Source organism: Eptatretus burgeri, chromosome 9 (assembly GCF_056783735.1).
Source record: "Eptatretus burgeri isolate ZD-2024b chromosome 9, Ebu_testis_v1, whole genome shotgun sequence".
In the NCBI taxonomy this organism is placed as follows: Eukaryota; Metazoa; Chordata; class Myxini; order Myxiniformes; family Myxinidae; genus Eptatretus; species Eptatretus burgeri.
Window position 1 is genome coordinate 68,521,726 of NC_140969.1, and position 18,271 is coordinate 68,539,996.

Consider the following 18,271-nt stretch of genomic DNA (forward strand, 5'->3'; position numbering starts at 1 on the left):
ATTCAATACAAAATAAATTTACTATGCCACCCCCTACTCTCGCTACCATGCCACTACTGTGTGACTGTTAAAAGGCACGAGTCGTGAAAAAGTCTGTATTGCGCAGTGCTCGATTATCACACTCACGTCCAAAGGCGAAGCGACGAACTACAGTCCAGCTGCGCACAACATAACTCAATACGTACGCGCATAGTCAGACTGTGTCAAAACACGCGATTCTTCTCCCCGATGCCAGCCACAACAAGCCAATCACAACACGCACAACGAGACACAAAAAAGCGCGAGCACACACACAGACACGCAGGCACACGTACAGCAGTGACATCTTTTTTTTTTTTTCAAATTCAGCCCATAATATCAGCTCAGAAATGCAAGCGAACCGACTTTACGCTGAAGGAGAAGAAGGAGATCATCGATGCCGCGAAGAAGGAGCTGAATCAGTCCAAGTTGGCCAGGGAGATTAGCAAGAAATGGGGCGTCGAAGTTAAGAGAACCACCGTGAAGGGCATTCTCAGCAAGAAGGATGCAATCGAGGCTGCAATCAAAGCTGGATTTCCATCGAAGCGCATGAAGTTGACGCAGGCTCACGACCCGAAGCTTGATGAGGGAGTGCTCATGTGGCTGAAGCAATCAAGAGGACAGAATGTGCCTGTCAGCGGCGATCTGATCAAGGAGAAGGCGATGAAACTGGCCGAGCTGATGCACATCCCAGACTTCATGGCGAGCGACGGTTGGTTGGGCAATTTCAAGAAGCGCCACGGCATCACGTTCAAGACAGTGCAGGGCGAAGCTGGAGCGGTGGATTCGCAATCCCTTCTTGAGTGGCAACAACAGGTTCTCCGGCCCTTACTCGGGCAGTTCTCCGCAGACGACGTCTTCAACCTGGACGAGACTGGACTCTTCTGGCAGCTGCTTCCGAACAAGACCATGGTTTTCAGGGGAGAGCGGTGTACTGGAGGAAAGAAAAGCAAGCAAAGATCACTCTTCTGGTTGGGGCAAACATGAGCGGCAGCGAGAAGTTCCCTCTTCTGGTGATTGGCAATTCCAAGAAACCCCGTGCCTTCAAGAACAAAGAGATCCCGGTCAAGTACAAGGCGAACTCGAAGACGTGGATGACGGCGGAGCTTTTCGAGATGTTGCGTGCGTGGGACGGACGACTCGGCCAGCAGGGACGCAGAGTGCTGGTCTGTCTCGATAACTTCTCTGGCCACCCTCCCGAGCTCGAGCTGAACAACATCCAACTGGTCTTCTTTCCACCCAACACGACAGCCAATTCGCAACCAATGGATCATGGAATCATAGAGAACCTCAAGCGCCACTACAAGAAGCTCCTGCTATGCCGCCGGCTTGAGGCCATAGACGAGGGAAAGGAGTTCAAGTTCACGTTGCTCGACGCTCGACACGTCGCCCGGCGTGCTTGGGAGCAGGTCGGCAAGTCGACGATCAGGAACTGTTTCGCGAAGGCCAAGTTCATCGAAGAGGAGATCCAAACTGAGCCACAGGATGCGGAGCTGCCCGACATCTGGGAAGCTCTGCCTGCCGAGGAAAAGATGCACGAGAACGAGGAGATCGAGCTGTCTGACTTTCTCGAAGCCGACGAGCGCCTCGCGACTGGCGGGTATTTCACGCTGAAGGAGATTGCGGAGGAGATTCTTTGCAGTGAGGAGCCGGTGGAAAGCGAAGATGACGAGGTAACTGTCGAGGAGGAAATCGTTCCGTTCGAGGAAGACCAGCGCGCTTGTAGCACCGTCCGGAAGTTCATGCAGCAGAGAAGCGGGAAGCCCGGTGTGATGCAAGCGTGCGATCGGCTAGACAACGAGATGCACGAGATCCGCCGAAAGAAGATGCGATGCGCCAGCCGACGATTCTTGAAAGCTTTGTGTGTCATGAATTTCTCGCCATGCCATATGTTAGTGTGTGAAGTCTGTTAGTGTGTGTATGTTCTCCGTTCACTTAGCTTAGACAACAGTCGTGCCTTTTACTTGCTGGAATAAATTTTGTCTAAAGATTAACTACAGATGGGTAACTTGAGAAAATAAGGCCGTTTTTACAAAATCTCGTTACTATGCCACTCTCGCTACTATGCCACTTTTGCTCGGTCCCGACGGGTGGCATAGTAACGAGCTTTGACTGTAGTCCCATATGGTGAAACTAGTAAGTAAGGGAATAATAAAATTACTATTCAAATAAAATAGTAAGGAATAATAAAATTAATATTCAAACAAGTTACCATTTTAAGTAAGTTTAAACAACATAATTACTTTTCAAAGTTGCCATTTAAAGAAGTTCATGTAAAGTCAGAACCAAAAGGGTAAATGACAAGGGGTCCTTTTTCCTTTAACGAAGGGTTTACACCCGAAACATGCTTCCCATGGTGGTTAACATACCTCAATCAACATTCTGTTGATTCCATCTATTGTTCTACCTGTCTGCTGACACAGATTGACACCAGTCTTCACAATCAAGACTATTTCTTCATTCTAAATTTGACTTCTTGCTAACATGAGGCACAGACATTGCACTGGATGCACCCAATATCTCTCACCAAACCAGATGGGAAGTGATCATTCAAGCCCAAACTTTTTCATGGGATCCGTTTCTTTCCATGGATAAGCACTCTGCCAACATGAATGTTCACAAGGTTGTGGTAAGTAACTTCAGGCTATGACCTCACATCTTATGACCAATCTTTTGGAAGTTAATCATGATCAATGCCCCTAACCAAGCAAATTTTGTCCAAATGTCTGGATTTAACAATCGGCTCAAGTGCATCAACACTTAATCTGCACTTTCTGTGATTTATTGACGGCATAGTGTTTGTAAAAAGCCATTGTGTGTATCGTTATTGTCACTGCTCGGTCTGTCATTTGCCCTCAGTAATGGTCGAGCTGAAGTGGAGATAATGGTTCATGTGATATCATCGAAATCGTTCTATTTGTAGAGGTTTTTGATGCACCTTGTATGTCCACATCCATTCTGCAAATCCTTTATATGCATCTCATATATCTACCTGACAGAATGTGAAGTATGACTGCCAGGAAAAGCTGCAGACTGCTTCATGTAAAAAGTAGCTAGCCTTTGGTCATCAATCACTTACTCACCTGTATGGCTTCCAAGTAAAGAAGGCTGTCCTGTGGCTCATGCCACCTCTGGCCTCTCGTGAACTTCGGAAATATGTTGCTGTTGTGCCATTCTTGTCCAAAAAGTAACCTTTCTCAAGTTGCATTATAGTTTCCATGCACTAGGAGTCAGTTCGGCCCCCTTAGCAAGGTCAAATGTCCCCTGGCCCCTCATCTATTTTAGCCAATTATTTAAGACTGCAACGAAGGTTTGGATTGGCACAGCCTGTATTTTAGGTAGTGCCATGGAACTATCAATGAGAGTTGGGCTGTCAGGAGACCAATATCCTCACTCTTTGAAAGCAGTCATTGGATTGGATCAAACACAAGACTTGAACACCTGAGCGAAGGTGCATGTTTATCTGACACGTTCTGGTGTGCATTCATTATGGATCTATCATTTAGGTTGCATAAGTTTTGATGATGCTCGTGTATTTAAAACATGAGTTTTGCCAAAAATCATGGCAGCTAAAACTGCAAACTTAAAAAGAAAAATTATTTTTTCATTAAAAGTATATTTAAGGCTTCAACATTTTTTTTTTTTCTCATTGCAGGGAATGTACTTTGTCTCCTGTGTATTACTACTAAGGATGAGCCTGCCTTTAGCCTACCGAGGAATCATCACTGAAGTGCTCGGTGATCTTCATTTCAGCTTTTACCATCGCTGGTTTGACGTCATCTTCTTACTCAGTGCACTGTCCAGTATGGGCTTCCTATATCTCGCTCGGAAGCATGCCCCTTAATCCTGACCACACCTTTTGTTTTTTTACTGCCAAGAGACGTAACTCACCGACATTGTTGAGAATTCTATATGCAGGCCAGGGTCAGCTTGTCAAATATGAATATCTTTACACACTTGGTTTGCATATACTGATCTTCTTTTGCAACTCCCACTCATAATTCGCATTTGATAAATCAAAAACACCATGATTTCATTTGGCCAATCTGAAAAGATTAAAAATGTATTTTCTTATTGTAATAAATGCAAATTATTGTCCAATTGTGAAATGTCAACGAATTATAGCCAAAGTTACAAGTTGTTTAGCAAGATTTTCTCCAATGGCAAAACCTAACATGTAGTTCATTTATATATGGTATTCCTGCTGTAGTGCTTTTGGATGGCACTGCCTCCTCAAAACATTACACAGACATACAACCTGTTTGCTAACCCCGCAATACACTGGACTTGCTCAGCATTTGCAAAAGTCAGTCTATAAGAAACAATGTTTACTGCAAATGGATTGACATTGGATGGGCTTTATGAATGAATGAAAATGTGATCAATTGCATTTAGTATGGTCCAAGTCCATTAAATATCTTATGGCCAATCCTGTTTCATCCCATTGAACAAAATGCCACCTGCATCCATGGTAGAAAACTGTTCAACTGTTTATAAACTGAACTTTTTTATGGACTGTATATACTGTATTTTTTTTTTTAAATAGTCAAGGATTGTGGAGAAACTAGAACTTGAATGGATGAAGCGGAAACGGAATGAAATGAACAGTAGGAGGAGAGGGGGAAACACAAGAGTGAGGTTGAGGGACAAAATACAGTTCAAAGACTTCAAAGAGGAGACTTCAAAGAAAAGGAACGTGAGGAAGAATGGGATGAGGAAAGATTCAGGGGGTGGACAAGATAGAAACAGAAGCAAACTCTCTGGAAAGAAAACAAGAAAGGTGGGCTTGGGGGGGAGTTAACGAGGGTAGAAAATATCATGCTTTTTGATGAGGGATCATCTGAGATGGTGGTGAACAGTTGTCTTGAAGACTGGGAGTGAGGAATGGGATTGAATAGAATGTGGGGTACAAGAGGAACGATTGAATGGAGGTGAACAGTGATTCTTGATTTCGGTTGTTTCACCAGGAGGTTGATGGTGGACTGTGAGCTCTGCAGAAACCTGGGGGGGGGGGGGACAAAGCATGGAGAGTGGAGGGTGAAAGACCACCAACCTGACCTGTCTGCGATGGCGAAGTGATAATCCCATAGACTCGGTTTCAGTGTGGGAGATTGCACTTATCCTGAAGGCCTTGGTTTCCAGGGTGTCAAGCTGAGCAAGATGTGAGGCAGGGGAGCCAACCCAGAGGGGAGGATGAAAGCCGTGTAGGTGGACAAGAGTTCAGGTTTGCCAAGGAAAAATTTTGCATGATGGACGATGCCCAGTCCCAAGTAGCTAGCTATGGAGGCCAACTTTGAAATATGGTTAGCCCAAGAAAGATCATGGCTGATGTGAGACACAGGCTTGGTTGGTTAAATTATGTATTTTAAAAAGTATTATGTAAGAAAAAGACATAAAATAGCAAACAGCTTTTATTAAACCTTATATTTGAACCACTATTTTCTCATCTATAATAGTGTGTGTGTGTGTGTGTGTGTGTGTGTGTGTGTGTGTGTGTGTGTGTGTGTGTGTGTGTGTGTGTGTGTGTGTGTGCGCGTGTCCATAACTCTGAAACCATGAAACCTAGTGGCCCCAAACTTTTCATTCATGCACTCCCTTGGAGTTTCCTTAGTATACATGCAAACTGGGTATTTGGGTAAATTTAAACACCCCTTTTGAAGATGATTAAAGGCTTAGCCTTGGTCAGCCCAACTTCACTTTGCAGGGGAGTCTTAGCCGCCATTTTGATTCAGCCGATTCAAACATGCCTTGGCTTGTAACAGGTCGTAACGGTTTCTGTATGATCGAGTTTCATACCTACAAATTGCTATATACATTGCTAATCGCTTGCCAAGCCAGTCATTCCTTATCAACCGAGGTTTGTAAGCCATGGCAATACAGTGCTTGCTTCGACCATTATGTTGGAGCACTTGTTTGAGTGCTTAAGCCATTTGGTGAGTGCTCTAAACACTGCTTGGTTTGAACTATCTGTTTTATAAATTCCTTCCATAAGCCCATACAATGGACCCATATTGTGTCTATTTCAAAGCATTAAAGAGGTGGGGATTGGTAAATCCATTTGTGCGTTTGAGGAGATGGAGCGAAGTTCTCCCAGGACTCAAAGTATCCACCTTCACTTCAGTAAGGGATCACAGTTCATGGACCAAGCTGTTCAACTTTGTTGTTCTCAGAGTTTTGTTCCCAGGTTTGTTTATTTTTGTTTTTCTCAGGAAGTCTCTCTTTTTTGGATCTTGTCATTCTTAATAAAGCGTTTTGATGATGTCACAAATATAGCACTTACCATTATGTTTTTGCAAATCTTGCTTCAAATATAGGATGAGAACAGACAGAAACAATTACCACCAATAATTAAAACTTTGTGCCAAATTGCCTATAGGGCCTACTGTACTAAAAAAAAAAAATTTAATTAAAAGAGGGGGGAAGAGAGGGAGAGAGGGGGGGAGAGTGAGGAGGGGTGGGGGAAGGGAACACAGTGTGAGATGAGAGGAAGGCAAGGCAGATGTGTGGTGGAGCATTAATTACGATTCATTCTGTTTCATCAAAATTGTTCTGCATAGAATAACAGTGAAGATGGAAACAAAATAATGTCTGTAATACATTTTCTACCTGTCATACTATAAATAAGGCCCAGGGACAAACACCGCCTGGACACGACCGGAGACAAAACCCTCCGGACGCATCCAGAGCCAAGCCGTCTGGAGACAAACACTGCTCGACATATCCGGAGACGAACTCCCATCCGGACATAACATAAATACCACTGGGACACTTTCGGAGACAAACACCGCCTGGACGTGTCCAGAGCCAAGCTGTCCAGAGACAAACACCACCTGGACGTGTCCAGAGAAAAACACCGTCTGGACGCATCTGGAGCCAAGCTGTTCAGAGCCAAACTCCTGTCTGGACATAAACACCATCCAGACACGTGTGGAGACACTCCCATCTGGACATGTCTGGAGACAAACCCCGCCTGGAAACAAACCATGTCCGGAGCCAACCAATGTCTAGACATAACCACCGTCCGCATATGTAGAGAGAGGTAAGTGTGGGAGGAGGGATGGGGAGAAAGAGAGGGGTGGGGGTAGGGGAGTTATCAGAGAGAATATGTTGTGCTTTATGAACAACACGCACGCACGCACACACACACACGCTTGACCGATATTGGCATTCTTTGGGGAATCTGCAGGTTGGAGCCTGTGTGATTACCAACTTCAGTACGTACTGTATACAACTCAAAAATCTTGAGCAGCTTTCACCGAAAAACAATGTTGCATTTATATAGGCATTTCAGGAATATGTTCACAAGCATTATTATTTATAAACAGCTGCGTGTAACAGGTGGGAAAAAAAAATTGGCTCAGTAATTTAGAAAACACGTTAATACAGCAAATGACTTAGAAATCAGGTGTTATTTCACAACAACTCGCTCAGGATGACGGGGCATGAACCACTTGTGCAGGATGACTGGGCACGAACCACTCGCTCAGGATGACGGGGCACAAACCACTCGCGCAGGATGACGCGGCACAAACCACTCGCTCAGGATGACAGGGCACGAACCACTCGCTCAGCATGGCGAGGCACGAACCACTCACGCAGGATGACGGGGCACAAAGCACTCGCTCAGGATGACTGGGCACGAACCACTCGCTCAGGATGACGGGACACGGACCACTCGCTCAGGATGACTGGGCACGAACCACTCGCACAGGATGATGGGGCATGAACCACTGGCTCAGGATGGTGTGGTGTGGCAAAAGCGTTCGCAGTGATAGGCCTCAAGCTGACACCGTGTGTCGTTCAATCCCATTCCGAGGTCAGAGAGACAAAAAGAAGCACTGGTAATCTGAGTACGTGGCGAGTTGTAGCACATACAAAAAGTTTAACTAACAGATCCTGCCAGTTTGAAAGTTTTCCACGCGTTTATGTCACACTATTTTGTCTTGCATCAAAGGCACTAATTTAGAATCTAGGCCAATCAGAACACTTGCTTGGGTCACATGATATACAAAATGGCGGCGCCCATGTCGCGCTGAATGTTTAGTCATGGCCTCGGGAAAATCGCGTTTAAAGTGTTTCATGCACTTTGAACACGTCGTGAATGACATAACTTCGCCGTTTATGCCTCTTAGATGGAGTAAATATCGTGAATGCCTGCAGACGTGGCTGTAATTGGACGCTGAGTGTCACAATCTTGCTAGTAGACACCAGCATCCGGTCGAGTTCACCAACGTTCCTGCAGAGGCAGGATTTCACCCTACACGTTATCAACGCTTCATCAACAAGAGACTGAAAGAACTAAGTTCCAAAAAATGTCTGAAGAGGCAGCTGCAGCAGAGTTTGGATAGTGAGGGATCGCTTCAGTGTTCAGGTTCAGTGCACACAGGCCAGCAACATCAGTCTCCTTGTACACAGGCCTAGTCCGCGGAAAAAATTGAGGTCACGTTCTGACCTGCATACACCCAAACATGTCCTACCAGCAGTGTGCATTATTTGTAAGAAGGCAGACTGGTACATCAGAGTCTCTCATAAAACAACAAAGGATAGCTTGATGCAAGCTGAAACTTTAACAGCAGGTGAGTACATATTCTAAAGAAATTGATGGAAGACTGGAATTCCGAAATGAATGATCAGGGAAAATGCAGACTGTGATACTCATTTGATCTATGTTTTCAGGGAAATTGCTGGAAGCCACTACTCTCAGACATGACAAAGGCATCCTATTGCACATCAGGGAAAAGACTGCATTGCCCTGGAAGTGAGATACCACAAAGTATGTCACAAAGATGACTAAAATTTTGTGGAAAACCCCGATGAAAGTTCAAAGCAGTACAGCTGAGAGGTAAGTTTTGAAACCACTGCTAAAGTGTGAAATCACTTTTTTGTACCAGACCATGAATTGAAATTTATGCAGTGATGTGTTTTTCTGGCTAATTTCCTGCTGGATGAAATGTGTTCAACTTTCCAGCACATGTGCTAGCCAAGTAATGATACCAGCATCATCTGCCAGATGGCTGAGCCAGCCATGTTCGCTGTCCCTCTTCAGTGACTTTAACAATTGCCTGCATTTTATGTTTGCTTTCTAATTTCAGTGGTCTGCATGCAAAAGCCTATGCAGCATTTTGCAGTTCGGTCTCAGAAGAACAAGTGATCAAGAATCATGAAGTGTTCTGGATGACGAAACTTGTCACCTTATTCATAAAATGCGTTGAAGCAGAGGGAGTTGGTATCACAGACTTCAGGTAATGGATCATGATTTGATTTGCCTTCCTGTGTATTTTGTTTGTTGGATCAACAGGTGGTGTCCTTTGGCGGCTACGTTGAAAACAATAATGTCCCGATCCTTGCTTAGAAGTAGGTCGAATTGATGTCCCTTTCATGTCAATGCATTCGGTGTTTTCTACAGGTCGGACAAGCTCAAGCTCAAGCTACAGCAAGACTACCCACAGTTTGTATTCCACCAGCCAAATAAGCGGAACAAAAGTCAGCTGGTATTTGTGGACGTTCTCTCGACCGGTACGGTTTTTGATCGCCTCATGGACGAATCCGCAGGGCAGTCAGACGATTCATACTCCACAGCAGACTCCACGTTGGTCGATGAAACCCTCGAGAAACCGTAAAGTCATTTACCCAAAGTAGACGAACTGAGGACTCTATATCAAGTGGCGCTCATCATCAAGAATGCGATTCGACAACCAACAACTGTGATGTTGGTTGTCGATTGTCCAACAATAAGAGTCCATGGCCTCCTACTGCCGACGATCTGACGCTGTCCTCTGCGAAAGGTATTATTCCAATCGAACTGTATAACCTTCTTGCATGGATTGTTGGTGTGTCCGATGATCCCATCGCCACGAATTATGTGAAGGTAGACAATACTGCTGAGGTCAAATTGACATCAATCTGCCAGGATATCATTTACCTGGCTTCTAAGGGCCGGACACAGACACCCAAATCCCTCGTACTAGGCATGACCGTTCGTCATTTGACTGGTTCGTCTCGATTGCTGTCTATCATCAATAAGCTTGGGCATAGTGCTTCATTTGATACAATCATTGAGTTAGAAACTAGTCTGGCAGAACTTCGACTGGTGAATGAACATGTCTCTGTTCCTCATGGCTTTGCAAAGAGCGTGCCCACTATTCTTGTATGGGACAACATTGATTTCTGGGAAGAGTCACTTTCCGGGCAAGGTACTACCCATCATACCAAAGGTATAATGGTACAAGCGCGCGTGAGTGAGGCCACCAGTCATTCTAGAAGGAAATCGTTGAAGAAAGGCTAACGGTCACTGAAGCCTTCCATCGGTCAAATTGACTACTATCATCTTCAGAAAAAACACTGGCCCCTCCATGTTCCTCAGGAAGCTGGCGCACTAATTTGTGACGACTGCTACAAAAGAACTCTGAAGGCATCCGCTGTCATTGAAGCGGAATACGATATGACCAAGGTAGTAGCTGACACGCTTTCCACAATTCCTGGATGGACGGCCTTCCATCTTGAGCTTCATAAGAACAGAACGTTGGAAAAGTCAGCCATCCATTACCTACCTGTCATAGAATCCTCGCCTACCGAAATGTCGAGCGTAAATGAAATTCTGAATAAGAGTCTAGAAATGTCCGATCAACTGGATTTGCCGCAAATGATCCTCGTTTTTGACCAGGCCATTTATTCAAAGGTCCAGCAGATCAGGTGGAAAAACGAAGCCTTGACCAATCGGTTTATAGTCTGGCTTGGAGAATTCCAGACAGCAATGGCCTTTCCAGCCATTATCGGAAAACGATTTCCAGATGCCGGAATGAAAGACATACTGATCGAATCAGAAGTTGTAGCTGAGGGGTCCATCAACCGCGTAGTGAGCGGTCATCACTATAATAGAAGCATGAGATCCCATAAACTCTTAGCCAAAGGGCTCCAGAGACTACATTTTGAGGCTTTCCTCGAATCCTTGTCGGAGGGCGAAGAGCAATGCGCTCTCGCAATTGTGGGTGACTTTGCTGATGTCTATCTCAGTGAGGAGTTTCTCGGCCTCTCGTCTGGCGATGCGTTCATTACATTATCTGCCTACGATTCGTTTGTTCAGTGGCAAGGTGAAGAGAATCCCATGTTTGCATTTTGGTCATCGTGCATCGAGATGGTCCAGCTACTGTTATTATTCATCAGGGGAACTCGTGAGTCCGACTGGAATCTTCATGTGTCTGCTATACGGCACATGCTCCCTTGGTTTTTCTCGTACGATCGATTTAATTATGCTCGATACCTGCCCGCTTATTGGCTGGAGATTGTCACTTTCCCCCTAACTCATCCCGAGGTTCACGAATCTATGACCTTGCCTGGTCAATGGACCATTCAGCAGACAGGCACAGGGTTCTCGTCAATTGCTTGTGATCAGGCAATCGAGCAAACTCTGAACAGAGATTCAAAAACACCAGGGGGGTTGACAGGAATTACCTTGAGTCAGGGTGCTGTCCAAAGATGGATCCTGAGCCAAAATGAAGGGGCGGCCATTGTCTGCCAATGCGAAGCTATGACTGATACTTATCGAGACCGTCAGGTCAGGAAGGAACTCGGCCATAGCAGAATTATTGCCAACGAAAAGTCCGTCGCAAACATCGTGTCAGTCATCGAGTCTATGCATAACCCCTTTGATTCCCACCCGACAGAACTGACAAGCATCAGTTCAGGTGTTGTGACCAGCAGTGAGGTCCAACACGACTTGATGTCAGCCAATGAGATTGGGGAGAGGAGCATGTACGAATTTGTTGACAACCGTCTGATAAATCCGTCAGTAGATTTCTTTGCGCCCCTCAAGGCATTGAAGCTGAAAACATTTTCAGATCTGGGGAAATCGAAGGCAAAAACAGTCAGATAAGGAGATCATGTTACACAATGACAAGCAGTTATTTTCTAGACTGCTTATGATTGCACAGAACAGGAACATTGATCTGCGTGAGATTCTGTGCTATTGACTGTCTCCTGTCTCACTGCCACTTGCAACAGCTGATGGCTCCTTGGCAAAGACAACGAAGTCTGACTTACTTGATGCAATTGAAAGCTCCAACGACTACTTAGTCTCAACAGTGCCTGATGATAGTGCCCTAATCATCGATGGTATGGGCCTTCTGCACAGCATGCGACATGCAGTTTTGAGTTTTGGCGAACCCGCCGATGCTGTACTGGCTCGACTCATCCAGCTGATGATGAAGCTGAAATGCAATCGGGTGGACTTTGTCACCGACGCATACCCAGCTATCGGCGTGAAAAATGCCGAAAGGACGCATCGTGGCGATGGTGGGAAACAGACATTCTGCATTCACAACAAACACCAGAAAACCCCAACGCAATGGAAAAAGTTCCTTGCAAACGGGAAAAACAAGGATGCCCTCGTTGAGTTTCTGGTCAATGAATGGCAGGGTGATGATTTCGGCGCAGTCAGAGGCGACATCAGTATCTACATCGCTCATGGAAATGAGTGTCATCGATTGGATGTCCATGATGCTGTTCTGTCGGTCCAGGTGATAGATGAACTAAAATGTGACCACGAAGAGGGAGACGCACATATCTTACTTCATTGCAAACACGCAAGTAATACGCATAGCTCTGTAGTCATCCACAGTCCCGATACTGATGTGGCAGTCATAGCCTTGTCTGTGAGCCATGATATTTCTGCTAAAATGTTCTTTGCCACCGGAGTGAAGAACAAGGCGCGCATCATAAATTTGACGAACGTAGTATCGGCCTTAGGGCCTGAAGTGTCCGCTGCTTTGATCGGCCTTCATACCTTCACTGGCTGCGACTCAACGAGTGCCTCTACGGAAGGGCAAACGTAAAGCATTTTCCATAATGACAGCATCGGAGGAGTTTACCAATGCATTAACTGAACTTGAGCAAGAATTCATCCTGCCAGAATCGTTGATTGTCTGGCTGGAAACATTCGTCTGTCATTTGTATAGGCAGATTACATCCACCGAAGTCAATGATGCGATATACAGTCTTCTGTCTTGCCTCGTCCTCCCCATGTGAACAAAGCATGCCTCCAACCAAGGATGCTTTAATTCAGCACACTCGGCGGGCCTCGTACCAAGCTGCAGTTTTTCGGCACTCACTGCAACAAATGATCAACCCCCCGTCCCCTGATGGTCATGGATGGACATTATTAAACGATCACCTCTCCATCAAATGGATGACGAAGCCCCTAGCTCCAGAGAGTATTCTCGAAATAATAATAAGCTGCAAGTGTCTGAAAACTCGTTGTGAAGGTATGCTATGATCCTGTCGTAAGTCGGGTTTGTCTTGCACGGATTTATGTTGTTGTAAGAATTGCATCAACTCCACTGAGATTATCACACAATAGCGCTTACAAGGGGATAGAGGTGTGGACATCGACAACGATGAATATCTTGATGAATAACTGTTGGGGTGGAATGTTTTGCCTCTAATGAGACGGGAAAGCGCACTGACCAAATTTATCATGTAAATCTATGGAAAATATGGCATTTTCCATTCACTTTGTAATGTTTTGATGTAAAGAATGCTACTTGAGCCCGTGGACATTCCGAATTTTCGCATACCTCGAAGCCTGTATCTTTGCATATTGGCACGACGGTGATGAGCCCAGAAATAAACTATCATACTATTTACTTCAGGTGTATGTCTTATTATTATCTATGGATTGATATTTATTGTATCAATGGATTATCATGTATTCATACCGCCGACCATAATACCAAGCTCTCCTACTCTATATTCACTATGCTATCCCTGGTCATGATGCGGTCCCCATATGCATCTGGAGGCATTTTGGTGACGCCCCTTCATCCATTGTTTTCCAGACAACCACGAAACGCCGTCAATAAGCAGTATCCCCTCCATATACCAAGCTTACCCATTTTAGCGAGAATATCTGATGGTTTCGAAAATATTTTGGGTTAATTTCGGAGGAATTCGTTGAACTTTACGGTCCATACGACAAAAGTACATTTTTTTAGATTTCCGCTGCATGATGCGTGCGTAAGTAAGAGCCTTCAAAACTGACGGGGCCACGGAAGCATGGGAGGTCGGTGGCTAACATAAATTCATATGCTGAATTGTATGTCCTGACTGAGATACCACGCCGCAAAGTCGGCACCGGAGTTAAAAATCCTCCTTTTTGACTCTACATGACCTAGTTTGACGTGGTTGTTCATGGAAACTGGCAGGATTTCAGTTAAAGTTTTAACACAATGTCAGGCATGTTGTATACAATAAAAAAAATGCATGGAAATCGTAGTCCCATGAGTTCAGAACGAAACTCATATTTTTGGCACTATTTCAGACCTCAACTTGAGGCCTATGAATGAATAATTTGCTCAGAATAACGTAGCGCGGTACCACTATCGATTATGGGGTGCTCAGCAAGTGGCTTAAGCACTCAAGCAAGCACTCCAATTAAATGGTTGATAAAGAACGGTTGGCGAGGCTCTGGCTGCATACTATATAGGATCTCTTTAACTTTAATGCTGGTCTTCATCACGCATGCAGCAGTTGCATCTTCATCACGCATGCATCACGCATACATCAGTTCATGGTCCACACAAACGTTATAACTTTATTTTAAAACATCCCTTTCCCCCCAGATTTGTTTCGATTCCTTGTAGAGCATCTCACAAAGCTTCTGAAAATAAACGCATATCTGGCAGATGCGATGAATAAGCAGTCCCTTTGGGAAACAGGGCGTGAGGTCAAGCAGTGAATGCATTAAATCATACAGCTCAATGAAGCTGGTTAATTTTGTTGCGTGCCGAAACTTGCTCAGTATAATTCTCCAAACAGTAGAAAAAGATAAGTTTAATGCTTTGTAAATTCCACATTTTATTGTGTATGTTAGGAGAAGGAGGGAACATAGCTTTACTCGCTGAAAATAAATGTTTATCAGCCCGAGTTCCCTTCGTGTGCTGCCTTTTTGACTGCTGGTTGAATCATTGGTTAGGGGCATGCCCATGACACTGATGCAGTGCCCCAATTACCAGTATACTTGTGCTCATGTCGCTGACCTCAGAAGGATGACAGGCTGAATCAACCCCCTGGCATTAATTCAGTGGCCAACGAGGCACAAACTCAGGACCATCAGATCCCAAGCCACCACCCCAACCACTAAGCCAACACCAGGCTTCTATCAGCTTAGTTATGACTTGTTATTTTTTTTAAATTATCAGATTTCACTCCAGATTTAGACACTTGTTTAGTCCGGGCGATATCCGATCCTCAAAACCGAAATAATATTTCGATGATATATTTTAATTAGTCCGTGAGAGTCGATTGTGAAAAATTGTATCATATAATGCATGAAATTGATCCAAGCTCCTAATTTGAAAACTATAGTACTTACAAAAGCAATGTATACAGTGATTCGTAGCGATGATGAACAGGCATTCGATAATATGAGTGAGGAAAATGAAAAAAAAAAAACTTTTGCATTTTAAGAAATAGTTGCTGCCTGTTCCAAGTCAAGGCATGGTTGAGCAGGCCAAAAAACATGGCAGCTTCAGACTCTCAGCGAGGTTACCAAGGAGATGCCTTAAGACCCCAAAGAGCGAAGTGGCGGTGGATGCACCTGAAAAAGGATATTGTTACGGCTGTGGAAATTCACAAACCACCATTCAGGACCCTAAGGTGAGATATCTCGATAAGTACATGTGTAGTTAGCCCCAAACCCATTGTATAGAGGGAATTTATGTGATTCATCCGGGCTGCGACGCTTTGAGATAGCCATTTTTTCTGTTCTATCTTTATTTTGAACCAACCACGTCTCAACCGCCATCACACAACAACCACCATCACACAACAACCACCACGCCAGCCATCGTCACCAACTGCAACCACGCTCCAACCCTCGGACAACGACATCAACGCCAACAGCCATGACCTTTACCTTCACAACTCGCTCCCACATCATCGCATCACCGCCATTCCCAAACGGCACCATAACCATCAAACCACTACCGAAAACCCTCCACCACCTTCACCTCTCTCCTTCTACGGCCATTCCCGCACCACCTGTGAACACTGAGCGTCGGGCTGTCTCGGGCCCGTTCGGCGATTGGTGCCGAACGCACCGAGCCGCGAGCGCAAATAGCGGCCTTTCCACGCGCTACACGCCCACTTCCCCTCCGTCCAATTAGCAAGTGCGGGGCGGCTTGGCCCCGCCTCCAGGCGCGTCTGTGTGAAATCGATATATGCAAATTCTAGGATCAGGGGAGATTCACGCCCCCATTCCTCCGACCAATGGGCGAGCGTGACTCCGCCCCCGAGGTCATCCTGATCCGGATATTTGCATATTAGCTGCTCCTGCCGGCCAATGAGAAGGCGAGCGCAAGGCGAATGAAGTCAGTCGAGTCAGGTGGCGAAGTCATCGGTGTGGCAGAGAGTTGGGTTCTGCAGTCGGCTGAGGAGAGTGTCATCGAGTTGGGTTCTGGAGTCGGCTGAGAAGAGTTGTGGGAAGAGGCAAAGGAGCTCAGGTCCGAGGCGAGAAGGACGGCGGTCGGCGACGAGTTCACGGTGTGGGATCACTCGTCGCGGGACCCAAGCCAGCCAGCCATTCTCCTCCCCCAGGGCATCAACAATTCCCCCTTTCCCCCGCGCTGAGATAGTGCAAAAAGGGGGCCCCGTTCCCACCTCACTCCAAACGTCGTGCCAACGAAACCCACCAAGGAGCACGGAGTCGGGGCACAGCCACGCGGCCACATCTGCGGCTCGCCCGCCAACGCGTCACGAGGACTCGGGTAGGACACCCCCGGTCTCGCGGACCTGGCCGCTCCTCCAGGTCACGCGCACAATTGGCCTACAGGCCTGTCTGCCCCCTTGTCTATGAGGGTGGCTTCTTTCCTTTGCTTTTGAGTAAATGTGTGTTGGCGCCGTCTGTAAAGTAGAACTGTATAAGTGTTACCGTGTGTGCGGGTCGTCGGTAGTAACTCTGCGTCGTTGTTGCTTTTGTTTTGGTTGCTATATGTGCATTTTGACTGTTTGGCTGTATATGTGTGCTTTCCGTGTGCCGGGAAATAAATGTGCTTTATGTGAACTGTTTTCCCGTTTTGCTTCGTCTTTTCTTTATTGACCCTCCATCCTGCTTCACATAAAGGGTTCGTAGTGGGTGCAAAACGCCCGCGAAATAATCTGAACCGTCGAGGTCGACGATAACACCGCTCGGTTATCCCGATAGTACGGAACGGGCCGCCCAAGCGGCTCGTGTCCGGAGTCGACCTGCGGCGAGGTACGATCTCCTGGTTTACCATCCTTGTGGGTACTTAGGTAGGTCGAGTTTGGCGAACAACCCTATCCTACACGGGTGGCCGATTGGCACGATTGTGGTGAGGTCGAAAGGCCCACCCGTGACTGGCTCCGGGCGATAGTTCCCGGAGGGTCACCTGACTGAATTGTCCGTCCGGTGGGCGACGCGGTTACGATTCGATTGACGTGGCCGTCCGCACGCCGGCGGGCGCGAATTTGCAACAATATGATTAAATGAGATAATTATTTTCAAAAGGGGTGTTTCACTAAATTTTTTTCCCAATTAATTTTTAAACACTCAATTTTCACTCATGCACTTCCTTGGAGTTTTTTTTAGTATACTTGCAAAGTTTCAGTTTGCTCGGTTTCATGATTTTGGAGTTTTGGAGGACACACACACACACACACACACACACACACACACACACACACACATACACACACACACACACATACACACACACACACATACACACACACACATACACACACACACACACACACACACACACACACACACCCATTTATTAGTATCAATGGAGAAAACAAATTTACAAGTCTGAAGACGACGATGGTTCACGAGCGGTATTTGACGATGCAGATTGTTTCAGAAGTCAAGGATGAGACGATGTGATAATTTTTGACCAAGTTCTAAAAATGATCAACATGATGTGGTACGAGTGACAGGTTAATAGCTGCAAAATGTCGAAAACCCGGTTTCGTTCAACAACTTAAAAAATTTGACCTTTGCATAACCTTTAAAGGTCACAAAACAATGTTGTGGACATTAAAATAAGGAAACAGGATACGTGCTATAGCTTATTGGAGTTAGTTCGTCGAAGAAGTTCTAAAACCCGGTTCGATTCCCACAACTTTGAAAATTTGACCTTTGTGAACCTATAAGGTCAAAGGTCAAGGATTATGACCTTTGGTGCAAGACTTCCTCTGGAACATTCCAGGAACAATATAACGTCATATAGGATATATG

General features: G+C 45.6%; 2 protein-coding genes across 3 annotated transcripts in view; both read left to right on the forward strand.

Annotated features, from left to right (window-relative positions):
- Positions 1–4,538, forward strand: part of LOC147020292 (Golgi pH regulator-like) — an 80,567-nt gene extending 76,029 nt beyond the window's left edge. For both annotated transcript variants that reach the window (XM_085895588.1, XM_085895589.1), the window contains exon 15: positions 3,674–4,538. In XM_085895588.1, the coding sequence (XP_085751714.1) occupies positions 3,674–3,862 (189 nt within the window). In that variant the 3' untranslated portion in view covers positions 3,863–4,538. The remainder of the gene's footprint in view (positions 1–3,673) is intronic.
- A 1,925-nt stretch (positions 4,539–6,463) lies between these two features.
- On the forward strand, positions 6,464–17,672 carry LOC147020294 (uncharacterized). Its single transcript, XM_085895586.1, has 2 exons — positions 6,464–8,860; positions 9,111–17,672. The coding sequence occupies exon 2, from the start codon at positions 10,460–10,462 to the stop codon at positions 11,888–11,890; it is 1,431 nt and encodes a 476-aa protein (XP_085751712.1). The 5' UTR covers positions 6,464–8,860; positions 9,111–10,459; the 3' UTR covers positions 11,891–17,672.
- The last annotated feature ends 599 nt before the right edge of the window (positions 17,673–18,271 follow it).

Coding starts and splice junctions, on each gene's coding strand:
- LOC147020294 (XM_085895586.1), top strand. CDS start 10,460: ATGACCAAGGTAGTAGCTGACACGCTTTCCACAATTCCTGGATGGACG.